The following is a 26,849-nucleotide window of genomic DNA, read 5'->3' on the forward strand; positions in this document are numbered from 1 at the left end:
AGGCCATGTCATCAGCAAATCTGGAGCACGCCCTGACCCGCAGAAGACAGCTGCCATCGCAAAGTTTCCGCAGCCAATCGACAAGAAGGCAGTGCCCAGATTCCTTGGCATGTGTGCCTACTATAGGCACTTTGTCAAGGACTTTTCGCGCATCGCGGAGCCGCTAACACATCTAACGAAATCTGATGTCGAGTTCAATTGGGAAACGCCGCAGGCCGACGCATTTCAAGAATTCAAACGACGCTTGCAGTCGCCGCCGGTACTTGCACACTTCGACGAGGACGCCGATACTGAAATCCACACTGACGCCAGTAGCCTAGGTTTCGGTGCCGTCCTAGTCCAGAGGAAAGAAGGACTTGAACGGGTGATATCGTATGCTAGCCGGTCGCTGTCAAAAGCGGAAAGCAATTATTCTACGACTGAAAAGGAATGCCTCGCCATCATTTGGGCTACAGCTAAATTCCGCCCTTACCTCTATGGCAGGCCATTCAAAGTCGTCAGCGACCACCACGCGTTGTGTTGGCTAGCTAACTTAAAGGGTCCTTCAGGACGGCTGGCGCAGTGGAGCCTCAGGCTACAAGAATATGACGTAATGGTAATATACAAGTCCGGAAGAGAACACTCCGACGCCGACTGCTTATCACGCGTCCCAATCGATCCCCCGCCGCAAGACGACGTGGACGACGACGCCTTCCTTGTGACAATAAGTGCGGAAGACTTCACCAAACAGCAACGAGCAGACCCGGAGCTAAAAGGCCTCGTCGAGTATTTGAAAGGGAACACCGACGTTGTCCCTAGGGCATTTAAGCGCGTGTTGTCTTCGTTCACGCTACGAAACAACCTGCTCGTGAAGAACTTCTCACCAGTCCACGCCAGCTACCTTCTTGTGGTGCCGTCAGCGCTCCGTCCGGAAATACTGCACGCCCTACACGACGATCCAACCGCTGGGCACCTCGGATTCTCCGGGACGCTGTCGAGGATACAGGAAAAGTATTACTGGCCGCGTCTGACCGCCGACGTCGCGCGTTACGTCAAGACATGCAGAGACTGTCAACGACGCAAGACACCACCGACAAGGCCAGCAGGAGTACTACAGCCGATCGAACCTCCTCGTCGACCATTCCAGCAGATTGGGATGGATTTGTTGGGGCCGTTTCCGATGTCAACATCCAGGAATAAGTGGATCATTGTGGCGACGGACTATCTCACCCGCTTTGCTGAAACCAAAGCTCTACCGAAAGGCAGCGCAGCCGAAGTGGCGAAATTTTTCGTCGAGAACATCCTGCTGCGACATGGTGCCCCAGAAGTCCCCATCACCAACAGAGGAACGGATTTTACAGCAGAGCTCACCCAAGCCATTCTGCAGTACAGCCAGACGAGCCACAGGAGGACAACAGGCTACCATCCGCAGATGAATGGTCTCACGGAGCGCCTGAACAAGACCCTCGCCGACATGCTAGCAATGTACGTCGACGTCGAGCACAAGACGTGGGACGCGGTCCTGCCGTATGTCACCTTCGCCTACAACACGGCGGTGCAAGAAACAACAGAGATCACGCCATTCAAGTTGGTTTACGGCAGGAACCCGACGACGACGCTCGATGCCATGCTGCCGCACGTCACTGACGAGGAGAATCTTGACGTCGCTACCTATCTCCAACGCGCCGAAGAAGCCCGACAGCTCGCCCGCCTACGGATCAAGACCGAGCAGCGTACCGACAGCCGACACTACAACCTCCGACGACGTTTCGTCGAGTACCAGCCCGGCGACCGTGTTTGGGTATGGACCCCGATACGCCGGCGAGGACTCAGTGAGAAGCTGCTGCGACGCTATTTCGGACCCTACAAGGTCATCCGACGTATTGGCGCACTAGACTATGAGGTCGTGCCAGACGGCATTTCGCACTCACCGCAGCGCCGCGCACGATCTGAAGTGGTCCACGTGGTGCGCCTTAAACCATTTTACGGACGCTGATGAACTTCCTTAGTTTGTTGTTTTCTTTGCTACGAGTGCTTTTCTTTGTTACTTTCGTTTGTTTGCAGCATCGGGTCGATGCTCTTTAAGAGGGGGGTAATGACACGTGTACTTATCTTTATCGGGCAACCACGTTTCGCCGCTTAATAACTGTAATCGCAGAGCGAGGGACGCGCCTGCATGTATCCGACGTTTCTGGAAAGTTATCGACGCTTCTATCCGCGTGTCTGTTGTCGCCGAACCTTGTGTTATCAGATTTCATCGCGTGACACGAATGGTGTAGAACTTTGTGGAAGACACGCGGGTCCCATCAGTTAATCTGGAACATTCGACGACTGATCTATAAAAGCCGACGCGCTTGACCCGCTGATCAGTTTTTCGACGATCACCGAGCGTGTTCGCCGCTATCGTTGTGCTATAAGTGTAGCCTGTTTTGTGGGCACAGGTTCGCCCAATAAAGGTTAGATTTGTCGTTCGCAGTATTGCTACTGTGTTATTCAACGTCACCACCACGTGACACTATTGTCGACGCCCATTTAGAGGCTAAGTCGGTGCTGATTCTGACGAAATGACCGTTCAGAAATAGCCATTATACATGACAATAAATTAGTTCATAGAGATGTGACTCGTACTTTCTGTTTCCTGGTTGTTCCATCAGGTCGGAACGTGGAGCCCATCGTCGGGGTTGCACATGACCCGTATGGAGAAGACATTCCAGGAAGAAGTGCTGAGCACGCTGAGGAACAAGACCTTAAGGATTACCACAATTCTGGTGCGTGCGCTTACACTTTCTTCTCCGCCAGTTTCACAAGTACAGATTTCTATGGTTTAATGAACCTTAGCGCTTCGTGAACTACCAGTGTGCGGGCTCTCATTGACATGGAAAAAAAATTCACCACTTTCACAGCGCATTGCAGATCATAAAGCGCTCCTACAGATCGGGGCGCACGTGCCGGTCAAGTGAAAGCGCCCGACGAAGTCTAGAGTGGCTATATTGGTTTTCTTTTCTTTTTAATAGATACATCACAAGTTCCTTTTGGAGCATTGCAGCATTGAAAGTAATAGTACATAATAGTATGTAGAAAAAAAAAGAGAAATAATTGACGGGGACAGCTATGGTACACAAACATGCTAGCCAAAAAAGCAGAACAGATTATTGTTTAACCATTTAACCACCATGTTTAACCATTTAATACACCTAGAATAAGTGCGTGCCACTCAGAGAACGAACGTTCAATGCGCATCAACATAGCAAAGCATTGGGTCAGCTGGGGTGACGCTTAGTTAAAAGGGAATGCCATGCGCAGCAATGAGCGCACGCCCACGACAAGAAACAAAAGGTAAATTCAGGTGAAAAAACGGAGGAAAACCAAAATTTTCCAACGTTTACCAAGCAAATATCTTGAAATTTGTGACGCCAGACTGACGTACCATGCTTTGAATGTGCGCAACATTGAAGAAAAGATACAACTTTTCAATTTCGCGAGAAGTAAGGTAACTTTCTAAAATTTTGAAATAATTAATGGTTTGTCTAGCTGTTTACCTGTTCAAGTTGGTTTACTGTTACTCATTACTGTCACCCTAAGCTATAATGTGCTTTCCCGTGTCTATTAGGCACCCTATATGGCTGTTTCATATCTCCAGGACAGAGGTTCATTCGTGCTCAAAAAATCATGCAGGTGTCGAATAATTTGAAAGTTCTTATTGTCGACGTTTTGAATGCCTTTCACGTGCTATCTCACGTTCATAAAGCGTGGAAAAAGTCAAGTTTTTGATAATTTCGCGACTTGACCGGAAAATTTCCCGTTTCTTCTCGTTTAGTTTGAATACATTCTCGCTTTATTTCAATAAATTACACAAACCCATTCGTCTCCACGCCAGTGTAAAACGCTTGTGGGTGAGACACGGCAGTTGCAGTAGTTTCTACTCAACACCAGAGACACGTACAGGAAATAAATATAAAAAGTTACAGTATTGGAAACTGTATATAAATGGTTTGTTGCAAAATATAGAAGATTTCGTTAGACTATCGACATCATCAGCATGTTGCTGTGCTCCGCAAAACATAGCGTCTCATGTACATAAGCACTCACCACTTCTCTTATCATCATCATCCATCCCAATACTTTCACTCCCCTTCCCTCTTCCCCAGTGCAGAGTAGCAGACTAGAGCGCACTAGCTCAGGTCGACCTCTATGTCTTTCCTATGAATAAATTCTATTCTCTCTCTCTCTCTTGAACGAAGATCTGCACATAATTTGCAATTCTCATTATGGTCTACTGCTAAAATACAGTTGCTGCTTATAGGTGATAGTCAAAATGAACGTTGCTCTGGCAACGCTGACCGACTGCGCCATCCTTTCTACGGCGTTGCGAGGCGACTGCGTGCTGCGATGATCAAATGCCGTCGCTATGCGGGTATTTAGGAATGCAAGAGTGTTTCTGTCCGTCCAGCGTCTAATAAATTACTAACCTCGTGGCGCTGCCATGAATTGCCGAGGTTATGCTAATGACGTTTCGAACTCTGAGATACCTGTCTGGAGAGTAGTCTCAAGAGGTATAAACTATTTTATTAGGACCGAAGCCTAGGCCGAGCCTCCTTTCTCAGCGATGTATCCTGCAGACCTGTGCGAGGTGCCCCGCAAAATGCTCGCTAGTAGGAGCGTCAACCTTCTAAAATCAATTTGCATTGAAATATTGTTGTACAAACATACCTGGAGCGCGAACGAAACTTCAGCTGAGGTAGTAAAGAATATGGCAGCAACAATATCTTCGGGGACTAACTGAAAATACACACCGCAGACAACTGTCAGACAAGCAGACAGCAGGTATGTACTTAAATGCTCGTTTTGCGTACTAAGGACACCTCTCGAAACTCAATATCGGCTACATAGACACGGTTCTGCCTGCAAGCAAAAAAAATTTTTTTGCCAACTACAGGCTCATGGCTCAAAAAAGGCAGAAATTGTTGTTGGCGAAACCACAGATCGCTCGCTTCGCTCATGGGAGTGAACCGCAGTTGGAGCTCGCCAATGAATAGAGGAGGAATTCGCGGATGTGCTTTCCCGAAAATCCCTTCGCTTTGCCATTCCGAATAACGCTTTGCTGCAACGTGGACAGATGGCGCTTGTCATTTTGAGGGTTTCCTATTCGTTAGTACGATTGATATTCATGGTTTTAGAGTTACGGTTACTATCAGGTGCTGAGTCAGATCTATAATTAACATAAACTTTCATGCTCAATTGATATCTACTTAGGATTGCATGGTGGTCACAGTTTTATTACCTGCATAATTTGGAGGAAAATAAGATGTGAGCCCTTATGGCTACCATTTGTAACTTATCAGGAGATATCATGCAAGACTAGAAACGTAAAAGCAGACCCAATTCATGATGTGTTTAAGATGCATGGTATCCCATTATCTGTTTCGCAGAACGCACCGTATGTGATGCTGAAAGCGTCTGCTCGCAAGCTCAGTGCCAACGACCGCTTCGAAGGATTTTGCGTGGATCTCCTTCGTGAAATCTCTCGGAACCTAGGGTTTCGTTATCATATCAGGCTAGTCAGGGACGGCGCACATGGCACCAGAGACGCCAAAGGCCGTTGGAATGGCATGGTCCGTGAACTGATTGACAAGGTGAGAGCATCTATGGCTAACTTTAGCACTGCCTTGAGGAATTAATAGTCACCCGAACAGATGATACTGAAGCTTCAGCTCGGAGGCTTCTTATTAATGATATCCGTTTAAATATATGCTATATTGTCGCCTGTTCATTGATGTTTTCCTAACACTAAAGTTGCCCCAAACCTTCAATATTTTTCTTAAACGTGGCTAATTTCTTTTTTTTTTCTTATTTTACAAGGAATTCTATATATGCGCTTCTCATTAGTATTTACACATTTTCGCATTCCTCTGGTCATTATAACGGCAGAAAAATTTAGAATACCTCTGAAAATGTAAGCGTGCTTGTCCGTTAAGGTGAGAGCTTTATTCATTTTCGTTTCGCTCACACATTTATTTATCTGTTCGAAATTTTTCTACAGCATGCCTCAACTAAAGTTTTCATGGTGTGATCGCTGCTGCTACAATTACTATACCCTCAACTCTTCCCAACAGTTCCACTGTTGGCAAATTATTTCACCGGGGTTTTCGAAACAAACAAAGCTGTGCGGGCAAATGTCCGAATTCCTCTCAGAAAACTTTAGGGCACGGTGTGGTTTCTTTAATTTCTAGATGTTTCATTTTCGTTTATTTGAGTACGGCCAGTTCAAGATTATGCACTCCCGTCTCTTACAGGAGGCGGACCTAGCCGTAGGGGACCTGACCATTACGTCCGCTCGCGAAGAAGCCGTGGATTTCACGCTCCCTTTTATGACGCTGGGAGTGAGCATCCTGTTCAGCAAGCACCAAGAGGAACACTCTCTCTTCTTCTTTCTCTCGCCCCTCTCCGTTGATGTGTGGTTGTGTGTGGCCGCTGCTCACGTGGTAATAAGTCTGTTGCTCTGCTGCGTGACGCGCGTCGAAAGCGCCCGGGCCAGAAGCAGGAGCGCTGCCGAAACGCGCTGTTACTGCAATTGCCACGAAAGCACAGCTGGGTGTGGTCAAGACTGCGTCGGAGAAAAGATAGGCGGTTGTTCGCAGCTCGACATTATACAAGTGAAAACGAATGGCACCGGTGCGATGATACGTCATGGTGAAAGGACGTGCAGGGGCACTGAAAGCCTTGACACGACGGGCATTGTGAAGAACCAATTGACCTTGCTCAACAGCCTCTGGTTCACGATCAGCTCAATCATGCAACAAGGATGTGAACCTTTACCAAGGTAAGCCGTAGCCTTCGACCGTTTCTGGATTCTTCGTACTTGCAAAAGGAAACATTCTTACACAGCAATCAATGGCCACAGTTTCTTTTTCTAGTTTACCAGAACATTATTCTTATTGTGATGCCTTTCCCCAGCAAATGTATTTATACACGTATTGCTGGTGCACTAATAAGGTCTTCATTGATATAATCACGTTGTAGACGTTGTAATAATTGCTAGGGCGTGAAACTATGCCATGCGCCTACAGTTACGCCGAAATACATATTTATTCACCATGGCATACTTACAAGCTCTACATTAAAATTAGGCGCAGCATTTAAAGTCTAATAGTGTCAAATGAATATATAGCTAGCTCATTACAGAGTACAGCAATTTTCTGGTAGATCTTCTTCCAACCTATTTGCATTTTCAGCTGCTGAGTGAGAGAGAGAGAGAGAATGAAGAGGAAAGGCAGGGAGGTTAACCAGATATGAGTCTCCGGTTTGCTACCCTACACTGGGGATGGGGGATAGGGGTTAGAAAGATGACAGAGAGGGAAACGCAAAAAAAAAACAGAACGCGCACACATGGAGACACACACACAAAAGGCGTTCCAGTTAAAGTCGTTCACACAGGCCGGTAGATCGCAAGAAGCGCAAAAGCGCTTGCACGGCCTTCTTCTGTGACGGTAGGTCCTTTCGATGTTGCAGAATTCTTTTTTCGGATAGCGGTTGGTCGTCCAGTTGGTCTAGTTCCTGGCTGAGGCATGCCCTCTGTGGACTGTACTGCGGGCAGGTGCACAAAATATGGCCAATTGATTCTTCATGGCCGCAGTGGTCACAGGTTGGGGTGTCGGTCATCCCTATGCGGAAGGCATAGGCTTTAGTAAAGGCAACGCCCAACCAAAGTCGATATAGAAGCGTGGCGTCTCTACGGCGAAGCTGTGATGGCGCTCGAAGACTTAATGTTGGATCAAGTGAGTGCAGTCGCGGATTTCTTAAATGTGGCTCATTCCATTGCGACGCGGTGCACTGCCGAGCAAGTAGGCGGAGCTTCCGTGCAGCGTCAGTTCTAGAAAGAGGAATGGGGACGTGGCGCTCCTCAGTATGGGCTGAGCGGGCAGCGTGATCCGCCCGTTCATTGCCGACAATCCCGCAGTGACTTGGAAGCCACTGAAAGGTTATGTCGTGGCCTGCATCACTTATATGGTGTAATGTCTCTGTAATATGGAATATTAGTTGTTCGTGCGGTCCGCGTCGTAAAGGTGACAGTAGAGACTGCAGTGCCGCCTTCGAGTCACAGAATATTGTCCATTTGTGTGGCGGTTCATCACCAATGTGATGAAGAGCAGTAAAGAGCGCTGCGAGCTCTGCTGCTGTCGATGTTGTCGCGTGGGTCGTCTTAAATTTGATTGTTGTAGCTTTCGCTGGTATGACGATTGCCGCCGCGGAGCTGCTTGGAAGGACAGATCCATCAGTGTAAATATGCGTAGAGTCACGGTAGTTCTCGTACAAATATAGTAGCGTGAGCTGTCTAAGGGCTGGTGATGACAGATCAGCTTTTTTCGAGATACCAGGTATTGCGAGGTTGATTTTCGGCTGAGCGAGGCACCATGGAGGGATCGAAGGTCTCGCAGCCGGAGTGAAACAAGCTGGCAATGATTCATCATATGCAGTTATCGTTTGGCTGAAAGATGTGTGTGGCCTGTCCGCTGGTAGAGAGGCTAAATGGTGACGAGGAGTCCTGGCTAGATGCCTTATATGGGTCCTGAGTACTTCAATTTCAATGTGGGTCTTGACAAGGTGGTCTCCAGCGATTGCTATCGTAGCCACTGTTGAAGCACTCTGAGGCAGGCCTAGACAGATCCGGAGCACTTGACCCTGAAGACTTTGTATAGTGCGTAGATTCGTTTTGCCTGTGTTGTTTATTGCTGGCAAGCTGTATCGCAGAAATCCCAGAAAAAGCACCCTGTACAGTTGTCACATGGCACTAGGCGACATTCCCCAGGTCTTGTTAGCGAAAAATTTGAACAGGTGGCATATGCCTGTCAACCGTTTTTTCACGTAAGATATGTGTGGGCTCCATGACAAGTCCCTGTCGATTATGACACCTAGAAACTTGTACGATCGGACCCGTCGTATTACTTGGCCATTTATCGTTACACTGTAGTTTGCCATGGGTTTGCGCGTAAATGGCACCAGTGCGCATTTCTCGGAGGAAATTTCGAGGCCTCGATTACGGAGGTAGACAGCAGTTTGTGTCGTGGCTTTCTGAATTCTCGCTCGCAGCTGTAGGCGTGTTACTGCAGATGTCCATATGCAGATGTCATCCGCGTACATTGATAGCCTGACTGTGGTTGGCACGTCCTCAAGGAGAGCAATTAGTGTTAGATTGAATAACACGGGGCTAAGTACACCGCCCTGGGGGACGCCGCGGTAGCTATAATGTAGAGAAGTATGGCCTTCCTCGGTGCTTACAAAAAAGGATCGCATGGATAGATAGCTCCGTATCCATTGAAACATCCGACCACCCACTCCTACTTCTGCGAGAGCAGAGAGGATGGCTTCATGCGTAACGTTGTCATACGCCCCTTTAACGTCGAGGAATAAGGATGCGCAGAGACGCTTACGGCGTTTCTCATGTTGAATGTAGGTGACCAGGTCGACGACGTTATCGATCGATGATCGACCGCGTCGGAAGCCCGCCATGGCATCTGGGTAGGTGTTGTGGTACTCCAAGTACCACTCCAGGCGTCCTAGGATCATCCTCTCCATTACTTTGCCCACACAGCTCGCCAAAGCGATCGGGCGATATGAGGAGAGCTCCAACGGCGACTTGCCAGGCTTCAGCAGTGGAACAAGGCGACTTGTCTTCCAGGTAGTTGGTAGCGTGCCATTTCTCCAAGATTCATTGTACACCCCAAGAAGAACCTCTCTCGCTCGCTCCCCCAGGTGACACAAAGCTCGGTAGGAAATTCCGTCAGGTCCTGGCGCTGATGTGCGGCTACACAAAGCTAATGCTGCCTTAAGTTCGTGGATCGAGAATGGTAGATCCAACCGGTGATCACGTGGTGGCGGACAGCTGCTCGAAGGCGATGGAATGTTGGTAGCTGTCAGTTGGCCGGATAATCTGGCGCAGAAATCCTCTGCCACGTCAATCTCCGATCTCTTTTGAGAGAGGGCAAGTGCCTTGAATGGGAATCGCTGTACGGGAAGTGTCCGCAGTCCGCGCACCGTTCTCCATAGTTGCGATAAAGGCTTGCGTGGATCTAGCGACTCACAGAAGGCAGCCCAACGTTGCGATTCGAGCTTGTCTAACCGGCGCTGTATCTTCTTTTGCGTGCGCCTGGCGGTCCGTAGATCGTCTATTGTTTTCGTACGTCGGTATCTTCGTTCAGCACGTCGTCGGATTGCTCGAAGTCGTTCTAGTTCCACATCATAATCATTAAGTTTCGAGGAGCATGTTAGAGTACGCATAGTGTCTTGCACCACGCTCTTGATTGCCTCTTCCAAGTCGAAGGATGGATTGGCGTCGCAGTGTTCTTCCATAATAGACTGAAATTTAGGCCAGTCCACTCTTTGGATCGTATCCCGTATTTTGGAAGCGGTCAATCCTCTGATCTTGATGTACGTGGGGATATGGTCGCTTCCGTGCGTCTCGATGTCCACAAACCACCCTGCACGTCTGACTAGGCTTCGCGAGACGAAAGCCAAGTCAAGACAGCTGCTGTACGTGGAGCCACGTAAGAACGTAGGACTTCCATCATTCAGCAGCCAAAGTTCATTACTGGAGGCGAAAGATACTAGAGCTCTGCCTCTTGCGTTGATGATCGGACTTCCCCAGAGTGTATGATGGGCGTTGAAATCTCCAGTGATGACCCAGGGATTGGAGGTTGAGGAAAGGATGTCTCGTAGTCTGTTGTAATCAAATCGACTTGACGGAGATAGGTAGGCGCCTATAAAAGTGAAGGCCAGATTCTTTTTCCTTACGTTTAGGCATATATATTGATTACTGTCATTAGGTGGTACAGGCTGATGAGTGTAGGTGAGGTCACGGCGAATGAACACCAAAACCTTACTGTTTTCATAAACAGCTGACGACATAAATGATTCATATCCAGAAAGCCTGATTTTGTTCGATAAGTTCGGCTCGCAAATGACGATAATGGGAAACATATTGGCGAACACGAAGCGACGGAAATCCGAAAGGCGCGCTCTGAGTCCGCGGGCATTCCACTGAAAAATAGCTGCTTGTCGGACCTCTTCCCTAAAGGACCGTGGCTGTGGAGCCATGATCTACTCAAGGGTTGCAAGCACCGGACTCAGAGCGTCCAGTACTTGAAGCGCACTTCTGGCAGACGGTGTGTGCATGTTGCTTAGCAGCACGCGAATGCCATTCATTAAAGGCCTAATAAGTGCTATCACTTGCTCATCTGTTTTCCGCGACTCCTCGGATACAGCACCTTGCTGTACTGGGGGCGGCTTCTTCTGCGGCTCTTCTGGCGGTCGTGTACGCGGAAGTGGCGGCCATTCCTTTGTGGAGAGAGATCTGGCGGTTTGCTCCCTTCCAACATTGGTGATCGGAGTGCTGGAAACGTCCGCTGATGATGATGTTTGACGAGGGGACTTTTCCTGAAAGCTTGATGTTTTCCGCCGTGAAGACCGTTGTCGGTGACGTCGTCTTCGCCGTACTTTCACAGCGGCCTCTTTGTGGGTAGAGTTATCTCTCACCATTTGCTTAAGAATGGTGAACTCTTTCTTGATCTGGGGACAGTCTTTGGAAGAGGCGCAGTGATCACCTTGACAGTTAGGACACTTGAACGTGGTTGCGCTGCAGTTGTCTTCTGAGTGGGGCTCGGCACATCGAGGGCACACGGCCGAATTTCTGCAAACACCCTTCACATGTCCAATCTTCTGACAATTGAAGCATTGCATTGGTCTTGGAATAAATGGTCGAACCTGGTGGCGAAAGTGGCCGACCTTCACGTAGGGTGGAAGGCAGTCGCCTTTGAAGCTTATCTTCACACAACGTGTGTTGCCGAGGCGACCAACATGCACAATCACGTTGTGTTCGCTTGCTGGTTTTATGAGAATTGGGAGGTCTGCATTAGATATTTCATTGTCAATGTCATAGATGACTCCAGTTATTGTGGCACCATTCGTTGGCACGATGGATCGGACCTTGATGTTTCCCAGCTGCGTTACATGTTGTAGTATGGTCAGTGCACTCGGGTTCATCACATCGATTGCCAGGATGTTTCGTCTAGTATTTATCCTGACATCCTTGATCTCATTTGGCACGGTGTTCTCTAGATACACGGAGAGTGCTTGCCTGTTGAGGACGCGCAGGTTGTCGGTAGCGTTCTGTGGCACAAACAGGATGGAGTGAGGCCATCGCTGAGGAGCTGTTTTCACAGTGTTCGAGCTGGACGCCGAAGATGAGTTGATAATTCTTCGTTTGGCCTTGCGGTACTGGACAAGTCGAAAACTGTCCTCCGAGGACTCGTCACCTGATGCGCAGTACAGCTCTGTGTCCTCGCTACCACTTGACGTACTTCCTCGCTTCCTCGAACCGATGTCCGCGGGTGAACGGGAACCGGGAGGATCCTCGGGGTGTTGTACATCCATCACCGCGATGGAGGGGGCGGTAGACCCCACAGGTGCAGTAAGAAGTCCAGAAAAACACAGAGACGGGCGAGATGTGTTCCGCAAGAGAAGCACTTCGTCTTCCTCCACCAGCTGCTGAGTGAAAATCATGAATGGCTTACGGCCTAACATTAGGGATTCAAATTCATCTGCGCTCATTTATCTCATGAGGAATAGAAAAGAAAACCGGCAGTGCCATCACTTTGCACTGAACGAGTAGGAAGAGGGTTAACCGAGGGGCCCTATTTTTATTAGTCATACCTTAAGAAGCCAACAAACACTGACACCAAGGACAACATAGGGGAAATTACATGTGCCTAATAAATGAAATAATTTATCTTTTCTTTATTTCATTTATTAAGCACGAGTAATTTTGCCTATATTGTCCTTGGTGTCAGTGCTTGTTGGCTTCTTATGATATAACTTTGCGCTGAGGAATTTCAGAATGAATCAATAAGCGAAGCAGCCCTACGCAGGATCTTCTTGAAATTCTCTTACTTCAAATGTCAAATGGTATTTACCGCCAAACGTCACGTGATCAGCATTCTAATCTTCCCCAAAATATTTTACTGTTTTGGGGGAATTGAGCCACTTCCAGTTCCTTCCTCAAAACAGACGGGTTTTTTTGTATGTAGCAGCCCACAACCAGATTTAATCTTAATCTGCTTTGAGTTTGTTGCCTTCTCAGTGTTACGAATTCATTTTGTCCTCCTAACAACGATACCAGTAGGCGCCTGGCCTGCTGTCACTAACCAGGGTGAATCCTATCACTAACCATGCAGGCTCAATGAAGAGTATAGTTGGTTCTCCTTGATCCATAACTTAACAGAGCGCTTACCCTTGCTTGCATTTTAGCTTTCGATTTTGGTGTAAGTCAGTCTGAGGGATATTAGATTACTAATACATTTGGCTCCAGCGGAAGCAGCTTTCTTTTGGAAGGCAGCGTCACGCACAGTGAAAATGTTGTGCTTAAAAATCACTAGACGCAAGATGGATTCACAAGAGCTTGTTTATCCGTGTTGATTCTGTTCTGTCCCGCCTTTTGCGCAACATTTCACGTTGCTTTAACATAAATTGACTCGGAGTTCAACGCTTATACCGCTTTACTCAGAGACGTGATTACCTTGGCGCAGGTCTGCCTCGACGTGCATCATTGCTGCAACCTGGTGGCTCTTTTCTTTTGTGCTGGTGTCCTCCTACACCGCGAACCTAGCCTCGTTTCTGACGCGTGAGCGGCTTCGGTCGCCCATTGAAAGCGTCGAGGATCTCGCCGAGCAGTCGGAAATACGCTACGGTTGCGTGCGCTCTGGATCGACACAGGCATTTTTCCAGGTAGGGCACCCGTGATTTGATGAGCTGGGGAGGTGTGCGTTTTTCTGAAGAAGTGTGAGCCTTGCGAATGTTATTTCCAAAGCTCGCGTTGTATTTTGTCGAAGAAGACATTAAAAAAAATATACGAAGAAAATTGGTTGTACAAATATGTTGCATTCGTATGTTGAATGCAGTCATTTTGACGTAAGTACTGAAGCTTAAGAGGTGCAATGAGGGTAGTGCAGCTCAGAGGTGGAAAATGTTTATGGGCACCTTTTTGGAGATCAGAGAGGGATAGCTTGCGAAGTGTCTCTTAGCACAGGCTGCGGAATGCAGCAAGCGATGATGATGCGCAATGAGTAGAATCGATTGCTGATACTCTCTTCTTTGGAAGCGCCTTTCAATAAAGCTTTGCCGCGAATAATTCCAAAGCTATCATGGTGCCTGGACGTCGAGTAATTGCTAAGATACCACATACCTGGTTTCCTTTTTAGCTTCATCGGGGCTGTAGGTATGCATCGGGGCTGATGAGCATGTCTATTAATGAATCACCAGGTTTTAACTTGTGAATCACCAAGCTACACTTGTGAATCATTCGCTTCTCTATAGCGGCAGAATAAGGTGGTGAACAAATTATTTCTCATCACGCGACCACGCTCGAAAAAAAAAATTATGTTCTTATTTTTTCTGCTCATTTCATCTGAGTTTAAGAGGTTAAAAAGCAGGCTCGCAGAAACTCAATATTCAATATGTGCTTTATCCTGTGAATTTTCATTAGTTACCTGCTGATTTAGGACCCGCCGTGGTTGCTCAGTGGCTATGGTGGTGGGCTGCTGAGCACGAGGTCGCGGGATCGAATCCCCGCCTCGGCGGCCGCATTTCGTTGGCGGCGAAATGCGAAAATACTCGTGTGCTTAGATTTAGGAGCACGTTAAAGAACCCCAGGTAGTCGAAATTTCCGGAGTCCTTCACTACGGCGTGCCTCATAATCAAAAAGTGGTTTTGGCACGTAAAACCCCATAATGTATTTTTTTTGCTGATTTAGTGCACATATCTACATTCAAGTAGAATTTTCGCTGGGTACGTGCTGAAATTATTCTATTATTATTCTAAAACCGACAATTTCCTAGAAGCAAGACTTTCATTCTACGCACAGCACTGTACACTTCAATACGCAAGCAACAATAGCCTTTGTATATTATACCTCATCAAGCAGTGACAAAGGATGCCTATTAGCCCCGAAAATTAGGAGTGGCGCCCTCTCGCGAGTGACGTCACGGCCAGGACGCCGGTCGCTCCGGCTCGCTCGGCTGCCGCGCGCGCTCGTTCCCTTCGTGTATGCTTGGGGTATGGGTGGCTCGAGCCGTACGTATTGAAGAATACGTCGGCTTCTTTCAGCTGCCATACCTTAACCACAGTTTCTTCTTCAAAAGCGTGTGAGTCGAGAAACTTTGCGGCTTGGATATCGCAAGCTAAGTAGCGTTAAAGGGGTCTACTAGGTTTTGCAATGCATATATGCGCCGTGTCTATCGGTAAATTTTGACTAAAAAAAAATATCTGCAAATTCAACGCGCGAAGTTGTGTATGATGCTTCGCTAAACATTTAACATTCCTTTAGTATTTAGCTATGAGAGACATTGCATTTTATGTGGTAGAAAAATTTGGTAATTGGCGTCAACATGTTATCTGATTTTAGAAAGACACTGCCCAGCGAAGCTCTCATCATGATTCCTATTACTCTGGTGTGTTGTTCTATTCAATTATGGCCATTCATTAATGCGTAAAAAAATAGTTAGGCGCGCATTTCTTATGAAAAAGTTTGCTGCTACTTTCATCCCCCTCTGAAAGAGGCCTCCAAAAAAAACGAATTGCTCATGGCTGCTAACACGACGGCGCGTCATGTAGAGTATTTATATAGTTAATTCACAAACACCATAGTAGCAATCACCTGAGAGAAAAGTTTCGTTGTTAAGATCGGGAGCCACTCAATTGAAAGTGATGAAATGTTTCATAGTGGCCCTCAGTAGCCTTTATCGACAATATGGCACACCCCTGATCACGTAACGGTAGCAATCGACTGTCGGTATGGCGAGGCACGCTATGTTCGCGAAACCCATCAGTTCACTACAAATTCGAATTAAAACCATAAAGCGTGTTTTTTACAGCGCCAACTGGAATGGCTAAAGTATTCTCGAGCTACTACACCGCAGCTTAGATTTCCTGTATACAAAAGGAAAATTCAAGCACCTTCTGTCTCACCATGTCTCTATCCAGCGTTATTTGATTATACAAACGGATAACTATTCGCTTCGTCGGTACATAAAAGAGAACCTTGCAGGCAATTAAGTTTGCTCCAATCCAATCGCAAACATTCATAAAGAAAGCACCACAAGCCTTGCATATACTTTCACTTGATTTCTGGCCCTCCACCGGGGGAATTTCGATATCTTCAATATGTCCCATACTACTAATCATTGACGCTTCGACTTCTTTCTGGCTGCAGCGATGCGGTCCAGCAGGCATACTTCAATAAAAAAATTGGGCCAAGCAGCCTGTGTCAGTTCGCCAAACAGATTCGTCATGTATATTCCTCAAGCAGCAAGCACCAGTAAATTTCTCAAGTGAGTTTAATTCGATTTAATAATTTCCATTTACACACACACATGTACAAAGGAGTGGTAAGTGGAGATGGATTAGGGAAAAAAGTCGCACAGACGCGGCTTGAGGTAACCTCACCCCCTTAGGTACAATATGGCTGCATGGGGTAACACATCAAGCGCCATATAAATTACATTTATATAGTGGCCATAAAACATTGCAGTTATACAATATATGAAAGAACAGTGAAATATTTCCACAATAACAATGCAAAACACACTGCGGCATTGAAATAAATAAATGATATACACTAGGTAACATAGACAAAAAAAAGAGGAACATAACATACATTATTATTCATTAAAAAACGCGCTCTAAAGAGGTGAGTTGAACGTGTAGCATGGAAAAGGGAATATATATTGGTACATTCCTATTTGTACTCTGTAAATAGCTGTAAGCCTTCATTAACTTTAGTTCAAGTTTCCGCCGCTTAATAAAATGACCACGTGAAGAACCGCGTAATGTTGACAAGCAGTTAAAGAAGCAAGTGAGGCGTGTAGAATCTAAGCTCCAGTATTAGTTAAGTCCCCGTGCTACTGCCGAGCGTTTCTGTGAGGAAATGCAGAAATTCGATATTATACCATGAACTACTCGTCGTGAGCAAACCTGTTTTAGCGGAATAAAATCAACGTAACTGCTGTAGAAGTCATATATAGCCAGCTTTGTTACATACTTGTTGCACCGCGGCAGGTATGGTATCATAACTGGATTCCTATAGGTATGCTTTTGCGATTGTCTATCCGCGCATGAAAAACCCGCAATGGGCTGGTCTGCGTCGCTTCGGCTGGCACTGTAGCGTTGCCTTCGAGAGCTGCATTGTTGTCTAAGAAATTAGCTCTTTGAATAAATGTTCGCAAAGGAAGACATTATAAAAATATATTTGATAATAATAATATTTGGGGTTTTACGTGCCAAAACCACTTTCTGATTATGAGGCACGCCGTAGTGGAGGTCTCCGGAAATTTTGACCACCTGGGGTTCTTTAACGTGCACCTAAATCTAAGCACACGGGTGTTTTCGCATTTCGCCCCCATCGAAATGCGGCCGCCGTGGCCGGGATTCGATCCCGCGACCTCGTGCTCAGCAGCCCAACACCATAGCCACTGAGCAACCACGGCGGGTAAAAATATATTTGAGACGACCACCATAAGTATACAAGCAGAGAGAACGAGGGCGAACAAACGAAAACACCGCAGAAAGCGCCCGGACAACGCCCGAACTGTAGCAGACGACAAGCGCGAGTCCGTGCCCTGATGTCACGCGAGCGGCGCTCGCAGCGCCGCTCGTGCTCGTTCTCGGGGCTAATAGTTACTGCAAATGCTGAGGCTGGACCCAGACCACTGGCAAGACATGCGCAGCGACTGAGCATGCCGTAAAAATATATAATTTCACTTCCACCATTGCTCAGGAATTACAGATATTGGGCATTTACGGTGTAATAAGTTTCGCAATTCCGTGTTTCTGCCATGCGGGTGAGTGGGGCCGCAAAGGCAACTCTGGGCTTACTTGAAAATTTCTGTCCTTTTATTGGAAGAAAAATTCCTCGGGAACTTGGCCCTGCTTGCAGTGTATGTCTGTTCCTTTTTCCGCTTGCCCGTGCTTGACCGCTTTCACTCCAACTGCGGTCACTGTGTAGTCCATGCTATAATGGCACAAGCATCGGGCTGCTCTTCGCAGGGAATCGGGTTCAAAGCAAACCATACGACGAACTTGGATAACTGAATGTGTAGCACTGGTTATGCGCCGCTTTTCAATGAACCTCTTTGCCGCTAGCAGGGGTTGCACTGATGCTTGGATCTACATGTCCCAGTGAAAGCTGAGTGAGGAAGATTACCGACGATGGTCCGTAGAACTAGCATCACATATTATCGCATTCACCTGCTTTGCCCTAGAAGCAATCTACACGTCTCTACTCAGCTTATATTAAGATGCATATGCCAAACTGGCAGCAGCGGGTAATCGAAGTGAGAGAAGGCTCCGTCTGGCTTCACACCCGCCTCAAACATGACATATGTTGGTGGCTTTTTAAAATAGTGCAGTCGGTTTAGGCTTCTCTCTGGCATGCGAGTTTTACTTTAGTCGCACGTCTTCTTTGTACGACTTCTAATGCACTCCTTCTCGTTCGAGGGATGCATCGGCTGTTGCTGTTCTCCAGAGACCCTGCGAAAACACCCGCTTTACGTGTTCTCGCTTGATCGGTGGGCACGTCATCGGCAGCTTCTAGATGCGCACTTGAAGCAGCATTTTCAAGTACTAAATTCACGCATTGGTTTGCTGCCACAATGGCGGTGCAACTGAATCTGGGCAAAGAGGACACATTTGGTCCAACAGCCTCACTGATGAAGCCAATACACGCCGCGTGGCTAATCAAACTATGGAACTGCCCCCTATGAGGCCGGATTTTTCCGAATGTCATATAAGAGGACTGGCATGTCATAGCGTTGAGCAGCCAAGCGAATTAAATGCACCACGTTTTAGAGCATATACACAGCACAAATATCCGACAAGCTTTTCTTTTATTTTATGTTGAGTGTTTTCTGCCTGAGCGTTCTGTGTGCAATAATTTTCGCCACATTTGCCGATAGAAAATTCGCGTAAATGAAGGGCTCGCGAATATAAGGCTTTACAGTAAATTGAAGCGTCACCGGCAGCTCATCATTGCCCAAAGCAATCAGGGCCATATGTGAAGGATGACAGACTTGAAATTAATGCTTGGGGACCGTATAATAAAGCAGAGCCTAAAGAAATTTTAATCCTAGTATGATAAAAGAAGACGGCAGTGTAACTGTATACTAAAGGCGGGTAAGTGGCATTTCAGTTGTAGGTGAGAAAGAACATTGGTCTCGGACTGGCCCTTTTATGCGTCAAACACATAACCAAGATTCTGTTATATAGAGTGACATAATTGCTGAAATGGCAAAAGAGGAGCAATCGCTCATCGCTGGTATTTAGATTACAGATCAATTTACGACATTACGATATTTGTAATACAGGCCTGCTGTAGCTTAACAATGCAGGGATGGTCCGTTACACTACTGTAGGCCTATGGCTACATCGTGAGAGCCTGCATGATTGTTCTGGAATTACTGCTGTGAGTGTCAATTGCATTGTAATACCAAATGTATTATACCGTGGTCTGCCATCAGCTTCCTGTAACGGATGTGACGTAGGCGCGAATGTGTAAAAAATCAAAGCCTCTTACATAAAAAAAGATGCTTGAGCGCGAAGCTTTTCCCCAATGCAAAGTGAATCAGAGCCAAAGTCCAAAGCCGATGACCATGCAACGAACCAAAGAAATGCTGAGTGGCCCGATGCTATGCATATCATTTGAGGGCTTGTTTAGGATTGTATTTTTTAAACGTTGAAGCTAAATGAAGACACATTTCGTTCAGTTGCATAGCCTTTATTTTAGATCATGTAGCCGTTGATTACACGCACACACTCGCACTGTCACGGATGACTCTACACTTGCACATTATGGCCTTGTGATCGCAGTGACAGACGGTCAGTGGCTCTGTCATCGTAATGTGACACAGCCTGTTCGCAAACGACTGATCAAGGCAGGAACGGTGTTGCGTCATCGGTCTCTGTACAACCTTCAGTTTCAAAGAGTAGCGATTTTGCATGAAACTCTAGATCCATTTACCGTGGTCGTTCGCCACATCAATGTTGAAGTCACCACACACGATGATTGTCGTGCTTTGTGGCTCTAAGGTATTCATCATTTCTGCCAGGAACGCTTCCGCGTCGCGAGATGTGTTTGGTCTAATGTCCATGCTGACAATCACAAGATCAGTGGGCATCTGTACAGCACAAGCGTCTCCCATATGGCTTTTGGGCCCCGTTGCCGACACGCGGGATCGGCTTTACGGGGATGATCGCGCGTACGTGCCCATACGGCAGCCTCTTCTTCTGCCGTGCGCTGCAGCCGCGGCCTACCCATGGTGATCGCCGGGAATGCATTCCGTGGCGCTCGTAATGCAATGCAGATATACACAGTTCGTCTGCATGGGTACCGTGCCGTTCAACCATCTTCCTTGAAGAAAGAGATCTGGATTGTTCTTCCAGATCCTAAGACGAGCCCGTGTTCACGCGCACTTGCTGTCTCGGATATCCAGGGAAGCTTAGTTAACTACTACAGGGCTGGTCTGATGCCTAGCAGACGCTACTTGCGTTTCCAGTGAAGTTTGTGCGCATTCGCTACTCTTGCTGAGCTCGTCGCTTCGCGCTGTTATCAGGCACTGACCAGCCGGCCAGTCGACGCTGGCGCGGTACCACGAATGTAAACTTTAGTGTTCTACGCAGATCTGTAAGTTGGCTTTTCTGCAGTGCGTTTTCGGCTCTCGCAGGCGAATCAGTGAGACATAGAAAGCTTCGCTTTAAATGCTCTCTTGACAGGGATGGCGCCACCATCTGTAGGAGCGGGGAAACGAATTACTGCATCATGACATTAACAAGAGCCGCCAATGAACACTTCGGTAGTCTCAGCCACGGACTGTCTCAGCACAACGGAGCCTCCAACGCGGTGTAGCCTGATGTAGGTAGTATAGGCCTTCTGCTGAGGTGACGTCGCAGTTTCTGCACATGGTCTGTCTTTCGCGTCCGATTAGCCTGTGAAGCTTCGTCGCTTACGGAGTGCAGCTTCAGCATGTATCAGCAGTGTTTGCATGCCGCTTACTGCTTCGGCCTGCAATGTAACCAACTAATAAAACTGCTGCGCTAAGCGACGCAGAAAGACAATGATGTCGACTGGCGAATCTCGCTTTCGTCTGACGAGAAGAATGCCAGCGTGAAGCAGAACACCTTCGGGGGTTCGCGGCACGCGACGTGAACTCTGCCACTCGCATTTCTGACGCTAAGCGCATCGCAACTTTACTGGCTGCCCAAGAAACTACGAAGCTGAACCAAAATGGTCGTACTTCGCCGAATCGGCTCGGCGGTAGAACGCCGCTCGCCAAAAGGATGCCGCGCGCCAAACAAAGCTGCGACACGGTTGCCGACTCGTTAGCAGTGCGCCTTCCGCTGCAGCGAACCGCGAGTTCACAAAGCAAACATGCAACAGCTTCTGTAAAGACACTTTTCACTTTCGTGTTCTACCGTCTCCTATGAAAGAGAGATCAATTATACTTTTTTTTAATTTTCTTCTCTTGGTGGTTTCTTGGGGTTTATTTTGGTATTTAGCGATATTGTACCCACTTCCATTTTGCCCTAATAAGGCCTTGCGGGTAACTGAATAAAAAAAATTGGGTGCTGCTGGCACTGCTTCTGCAGATGGCTACACATCACTAGACAACGTGAGTGAATATACTTCATTTTTTCAAAGTTCAGTACCACTGGCGCCCAGTATTACAAATTATTCTTTAGTACTTGCTGCTGGTCTAGTCGGTGCATATTGAACAATTCTATACCATATTACCTAGGTCATCTAGCGCCAAATAGAAATAAAGAGGGTAGGGTACAAGATGAGCGTTTACCGCATTACAGAAATTATTATAGTGTATTGATTTCTTTGCGTTGCGTACTCGAATATTCGACAAGGCCATGGTGCCTGCAAGGATTTCAGTACTGAGTACGAAACTTGATCTCTAGGAAACCTTCTTTTCAATCACCCCAAGCAGGGCTATAATACTAAAATTGCCCTAAGAACACAAGTCGAGTAGCACTTTTGTTGTTCGGTATGTGTGTTATGGCTCGTTATTTCGTGATTTTGTGTACATTGTTGCCCGAAGTAATTGTGCCGTACTGTCCGAAGTCATCGTGCTGTAAACATTGCTTTACCATTATTTGAGTCCTAATGAATATAACGAATGCTTAGGGTTTCCTTTTTTATTGCTCTTACATTAGCATTGATCTTAAATGATGATAAAAGCGCTAGTGTAAACCCAGTAGGCAGCGCTGCATTGTTGTTTGTGTTGCATTTATGTTAATAACAGAACAACTTAATCAAGACAAATGGTTACTAATATATGGCAAGTAATTACGATGATATTTTTATTAGAGTGTGAGTGTATGGGTCAGTTCAAATTACTAGCCTGAACAGCTAGTGAATAGTACTATAACTTTACTGTCTTCTCTTGCCAAGAATGCAGTTGTTTTTGACACGTATTCTGTTAGTATTTAATTAGTGAATCTGATAACTTCCTTCTTTTCAGAGCACATTGCTGTATATTTGGCGGAATGGCTGAGAAGTACAAAATGGGACAAAAAAGCTGTTGGCCGCAAGGCTGAATACTCGCGGTACAATTTTTTATTTCTTTCTAATGTTCTCAGAAATGATTTTGGGATTCCAGAGATGACAACGGCGAAAATATAAAGGAAAAGGGGGAATGCGCCCAAAACAGCTATCCCTGTTAAATGCTCTTACGGTAGGAGTGTAGGTAAGACCACATGATGTGCAACCCAGACGTCGGGCTTAATATTATACTAACGGCCGATGAATAGCAAGCAACGCTTATGACTGGAAACATTTGTGAATTGAGCCTCAATTATATTGCGAATCATTGTTTTTTCACACAAACTCACGTATCGTTATCACGGTGCAGGAATCGAGGCACGAAACGTACGAGCGCATGTGGCATGCCATGAGAGAGGACGTGGTACCTTCGAACGCACAAGGTGTGGCACGGGTTGAACGCGGTGGCTACGCTTTCCTTATGGAGTCCACCAGCATCGAGTACGTGGTCCAACGCCGGTGTCGGCTAACGCAAATTGGTGGGCTATTGGACTCCAAGGGATACGGCATCGCGCTGCCTCATGGTATGTGGTGCCCAGTTCGATTAACCCTGTATCGCCCAAACACATTCGTACATCAAGGAAAAACCGTAGAGATCGTTGACATTTATATCGGGACATGAAGAAAAAAAAATAAGAATTGTGTTTTGTTTTAATCTGACTTCTGTAGTAATAAATATCTTTAATTGGCTTCTCAAACTATACACAACTGAAACTTCGCTCCATCATATTAAAAGTGCAACTGTGGGCTTTGTATGAGGTTTTCCGGGCTTGTATCAGCGTTTTGGGGCATGAAACTCAGCGCAGCCTCATGATACGTTGGGAATTATATGGTTAAGGAGTGCTGTTTTGAATGTATACGACATTGTTAAGTGACCAGAAATTTGGCGGAAAGAAAAAAAAGGCTTAGTTTGGACAAGTTCCTGCTGTTGCATTACCGACGTAGATATTTCTACTTAGAAATATCTTACCTAGAAACTGGTTGTGATTAGAAACACAAGCCTGCACCACTTTGCACTTATGCTATGTTCACATCGAAACAATGCCACGAACATAGAAATAGCCCTGTCGGTGTTACACATGAAGGCTCGCGTCCTGTATGTCCTGAATTGTGGGAAGGTTCATGTACATGTTTCTTAAAGGAATAAACCCTTATACGAATGAATACCGCCGAATTACGGATGATTACCTCAAACGACGCAGAAAATCTAACACTGTTAGATAAGAATTGGTGGAAAGTTCAACTGCTATATAGAAGAGCCACACGGGAACGAGTGAGCATAATCGACACCTGTGCGCTATGTGTCCGTCAGTGCTTTGTTTCTACAGTGGGTCACTGCTTCGACGTCAAACTTTAGCCGTCCGTGTTCGTGACCATGCGATTGGCATTTATCAAGGAGGACAGAGTAGTAGTGCAGTGAGAGAATGAACGCTCGCACTATTATTGCGACTGCATAACTTGTTCTAGTCCGAGAGCAAATGCGGGAGTAATACACAAGATGCCACGTGGCAGAGGTCCTTTACCTGCCTAGAGTCATCTGCGAGCCGGCTGCGAAATGCGTAATTGTATGGAGATTTTTCTTATCGGCAAGTGCACCTACACACTGAACTAGAGCTACAGCTTCAGTAGCTGACATTTCCGTTATGAGCATGCAGCGTCTCCACTAGGTGAGGGCAGTTTGCCACTGCCAGCGTGCCTTTTTTTGAAGGTGGACAAAGTGCACTCCTGTAGACGCAATGCTCGGTGTTGAAAGCCTCATTCACGTTAATGTTATCGCACTCGCTGCACTTTGGTATAATAATTATTAATGCCCATAGCTTACTCCACAACAAGCAAAACAGTGTTTGTGATGTATTTATAACGTCACTTATTTACTACTCCTATGTTTGATGTGAGACCAGTCCGAAGTGATCTCATGCACTTTCTTAGCAGCGCTTCCACTTTTGTGCGCTAACCAGAAGGTGCCCGCTTTTGTGATATCACTTTGGGAGCGCTAATAAATGCGCCTGCTTACTCACAAGAATACGCCTAAGGGCAGACTGTAAACACACCTGACACCGTGGTCCGAGTGAATGTTTCCATGGGCACGTGCTAGTAGGCTCACCATTATTTATTTTAACACAAGCAGGGCACCCCCAGTGCTGCACCCTTCTTGAGCACTTTGAAACAATCTCAATATATTGAGGAAGATGAAACAAACACACAACACTCAAAGGGAATGTGCTCAACATTTCATTGAATTGTGCATGCCATACTGATTTGGTGGACAAGCTTTCTGTTTATGCGGAGTTCTCTTCTTATGGGATTTGCGTTTTGTTTTTCGGCTTAGCTTTTCACTGTAAACAGATTCAATAAGGCCAGTAACAAACCCACGCAGCTATCAGGAATGCTGAATGGTTCGCTGTGTTTTTGAGATATTCAGATACATATTTCATGGGCATTTCAAGGGTGTGTCCATTGGTATCCAGTAAGACGCGCAGATATTTCAGGGGTTTCTAAAGGTACGTGCGATGACAAGAAAATGAATGTAAATATATGGAATTGCAAGGGAAATTTAATGTCAGAGTAGCAATAACACAGACCTTGCGGTACTACTGGGCCGGTGTTTCCTTTCACGATTGATACGAGAAGAAACTATTCTTGGCATGTTGTTGTTATTATCCTGATGCTTAGTATAGGAGCACACTTGTTTGAAAGAAGCTTTCTGCAATAAACAGTCGTTTGGTTGAACAGCTTAGTGCACTTTTTAAAGTAGCAATAACATTTATATTTATTTATAGAATTAGCAGTAAATCAGGTGACATATGGAGTGCTTTTAAAGACCATTCGCGATAAAAATCATATAATTGGACAGGAATGGTGATGCGCAGTCAAGCCTCCATTCTAAGTCTACACTCAGCACATGCAGTCTTTATCAAATGAACGTTACATGAACACGAGTCTTGTGGTAGGAGACCGTGAGTGAAAAACAGCAGCACGAAACATTCCGAGAGAAAATAAATGCTAAAATTTAGGGCAAGCATTGCTGACACTTTTCACACAAGAAACATGTAACTCTTTTTAAGTAACGCATACAGACAATAATGAAAATTGTAGTTTGTTGGAATAAACCCTTACATATGAAACAATATCTAAATCATTGAACGATAGGAATAAGGAAATCGCAAGGGCGCGTTTTCTTGTAAGGTCTAGCAACACAATGTAACTGACCACGCCAGGTCAAGCATCCGCAAAGGCAACAGTTATGCTTAATTAGAAGTAGGAAATAACGGGGTGAGGAAAATTACAGCGGCGGGAAACATAACTGATGACAGGTGGGCGTTCAATCCACACTTTTCACATCAAGCATGCGGTGCGTTGGTAATAAAGCATGGCGCCCATTCTCCCGTGCACTCCCGCAGCCTATTTTGTACTCACACACAAACACCCAATGAAATGGTCTGGAGGACGGCAGCTTTATAGCAAACCACCACTCCCCTTGTAAGGAAAAACGTGGTTTCCGTCTTGAGGTGCGACAAGAATTATTTTCGTCTACTATCATTCTTTTACTTGATCATTTCTACAAATATATACAACAACTTAGGGTGCACTTCTCTTTATCTTTATATCTAAACGACATCGATGCACCATCACTGCTCAATCAGCTTGGTTGAGCAGTATGGGCAGTTAATGTTATGCCTGTCGCTGCTGGCACCAGCTTTGGGCGCGCGCACTCCACCGGCACTTTTGCGTCGCATTTGATCTGCTGGAGGTGCACATGAGATGACGTCAGGCTAACGTTATCTAGTACCTCACTGGGCACTGACTAAAGCCCCCTTTATTCCCGGTGGTTTCATCTCGCGCACCATCGAGGTGCGACACCTACAACTCCACTGGAAGGGCTCCTCATCAAGCGAGCGTTGTGAAGAAGAATGCGTTTAATTGCGGCGATACTTCGTCCGCATCGACAGGGTGTTGTGGGGCACCTAGTAGTTGCCGGGGAGGTGTCGCTTCTTCACAGTAGCAGTTGCCGTAATAAAGGAAAAATGAGACATCCTCACAATTGTAGCGATTGCTACAAAAGAAAAACCATATGGGTTCCTCGAAAGAAAAGCCTCGCAGTTGAAGAAAAGTTCATCGTGGTCCGGGAATCGAGCCCGGCACCTGTGCCTTTCAGTTGCAGGCGCTCATGGCTCAGCATATATATATATATATATATATATATATATATATATATATATATATA

General features: G+C 46.4%; 1 protein-coding gene across 2 annotated transcripts in view; it reads left to right on the plus strand.

Annotated features, from left to right (window-relative positions):
* The window catches only part of LOC135899214 (glutamate receptor ionotropic, kainate 2-like), a 202,724-nt gene that overhangs the window by 165,720 nt on the left and 10,155 nt on the right, over positions 1–26,849 (plus strand). For both annotated transcript variants that reach the window (XM_065428470.1, XM_065428471.1), the window contains exons 10-14: positions 2,634–2,747; positions 5,409–5,612; positions 6,273–6,799; positions 13,557–13,755; positions 22,935–23,148. In XM_065428470.1, the coding sequence (XP_065284542.1) occupies positions 2,634–2,747; positions 5,409–5,612; positions 6,273–6,799; positions 13,557–13,755; positions 22,935–23,148 (1,258 nt within the window). The remainder of the gene's footprint in view (positions 1–2,633; positions 2,748–5,408; positions 5,613–6,272; positions 6,800–13,556; positions 13,756–22,934; positions 23,149–26,849) is intronic.

Source organism: Dermacentor albipictus, chromosome 5 (assembly GCF_038994185.2).
Source record: "Dermacentor albipictus isolate Rhodes 1998 colony chromosome 5, USDA_Dalb.pri_finalv2, whole genome shotgun sequence".
Taxonomy (NCBI): domain Eukaryota; kingdom Metazoa; phylum Arthropoda; class Arachnida; order Ixodida; family Ixodidae; genus Dermacentor; species Dermacentor albipictus.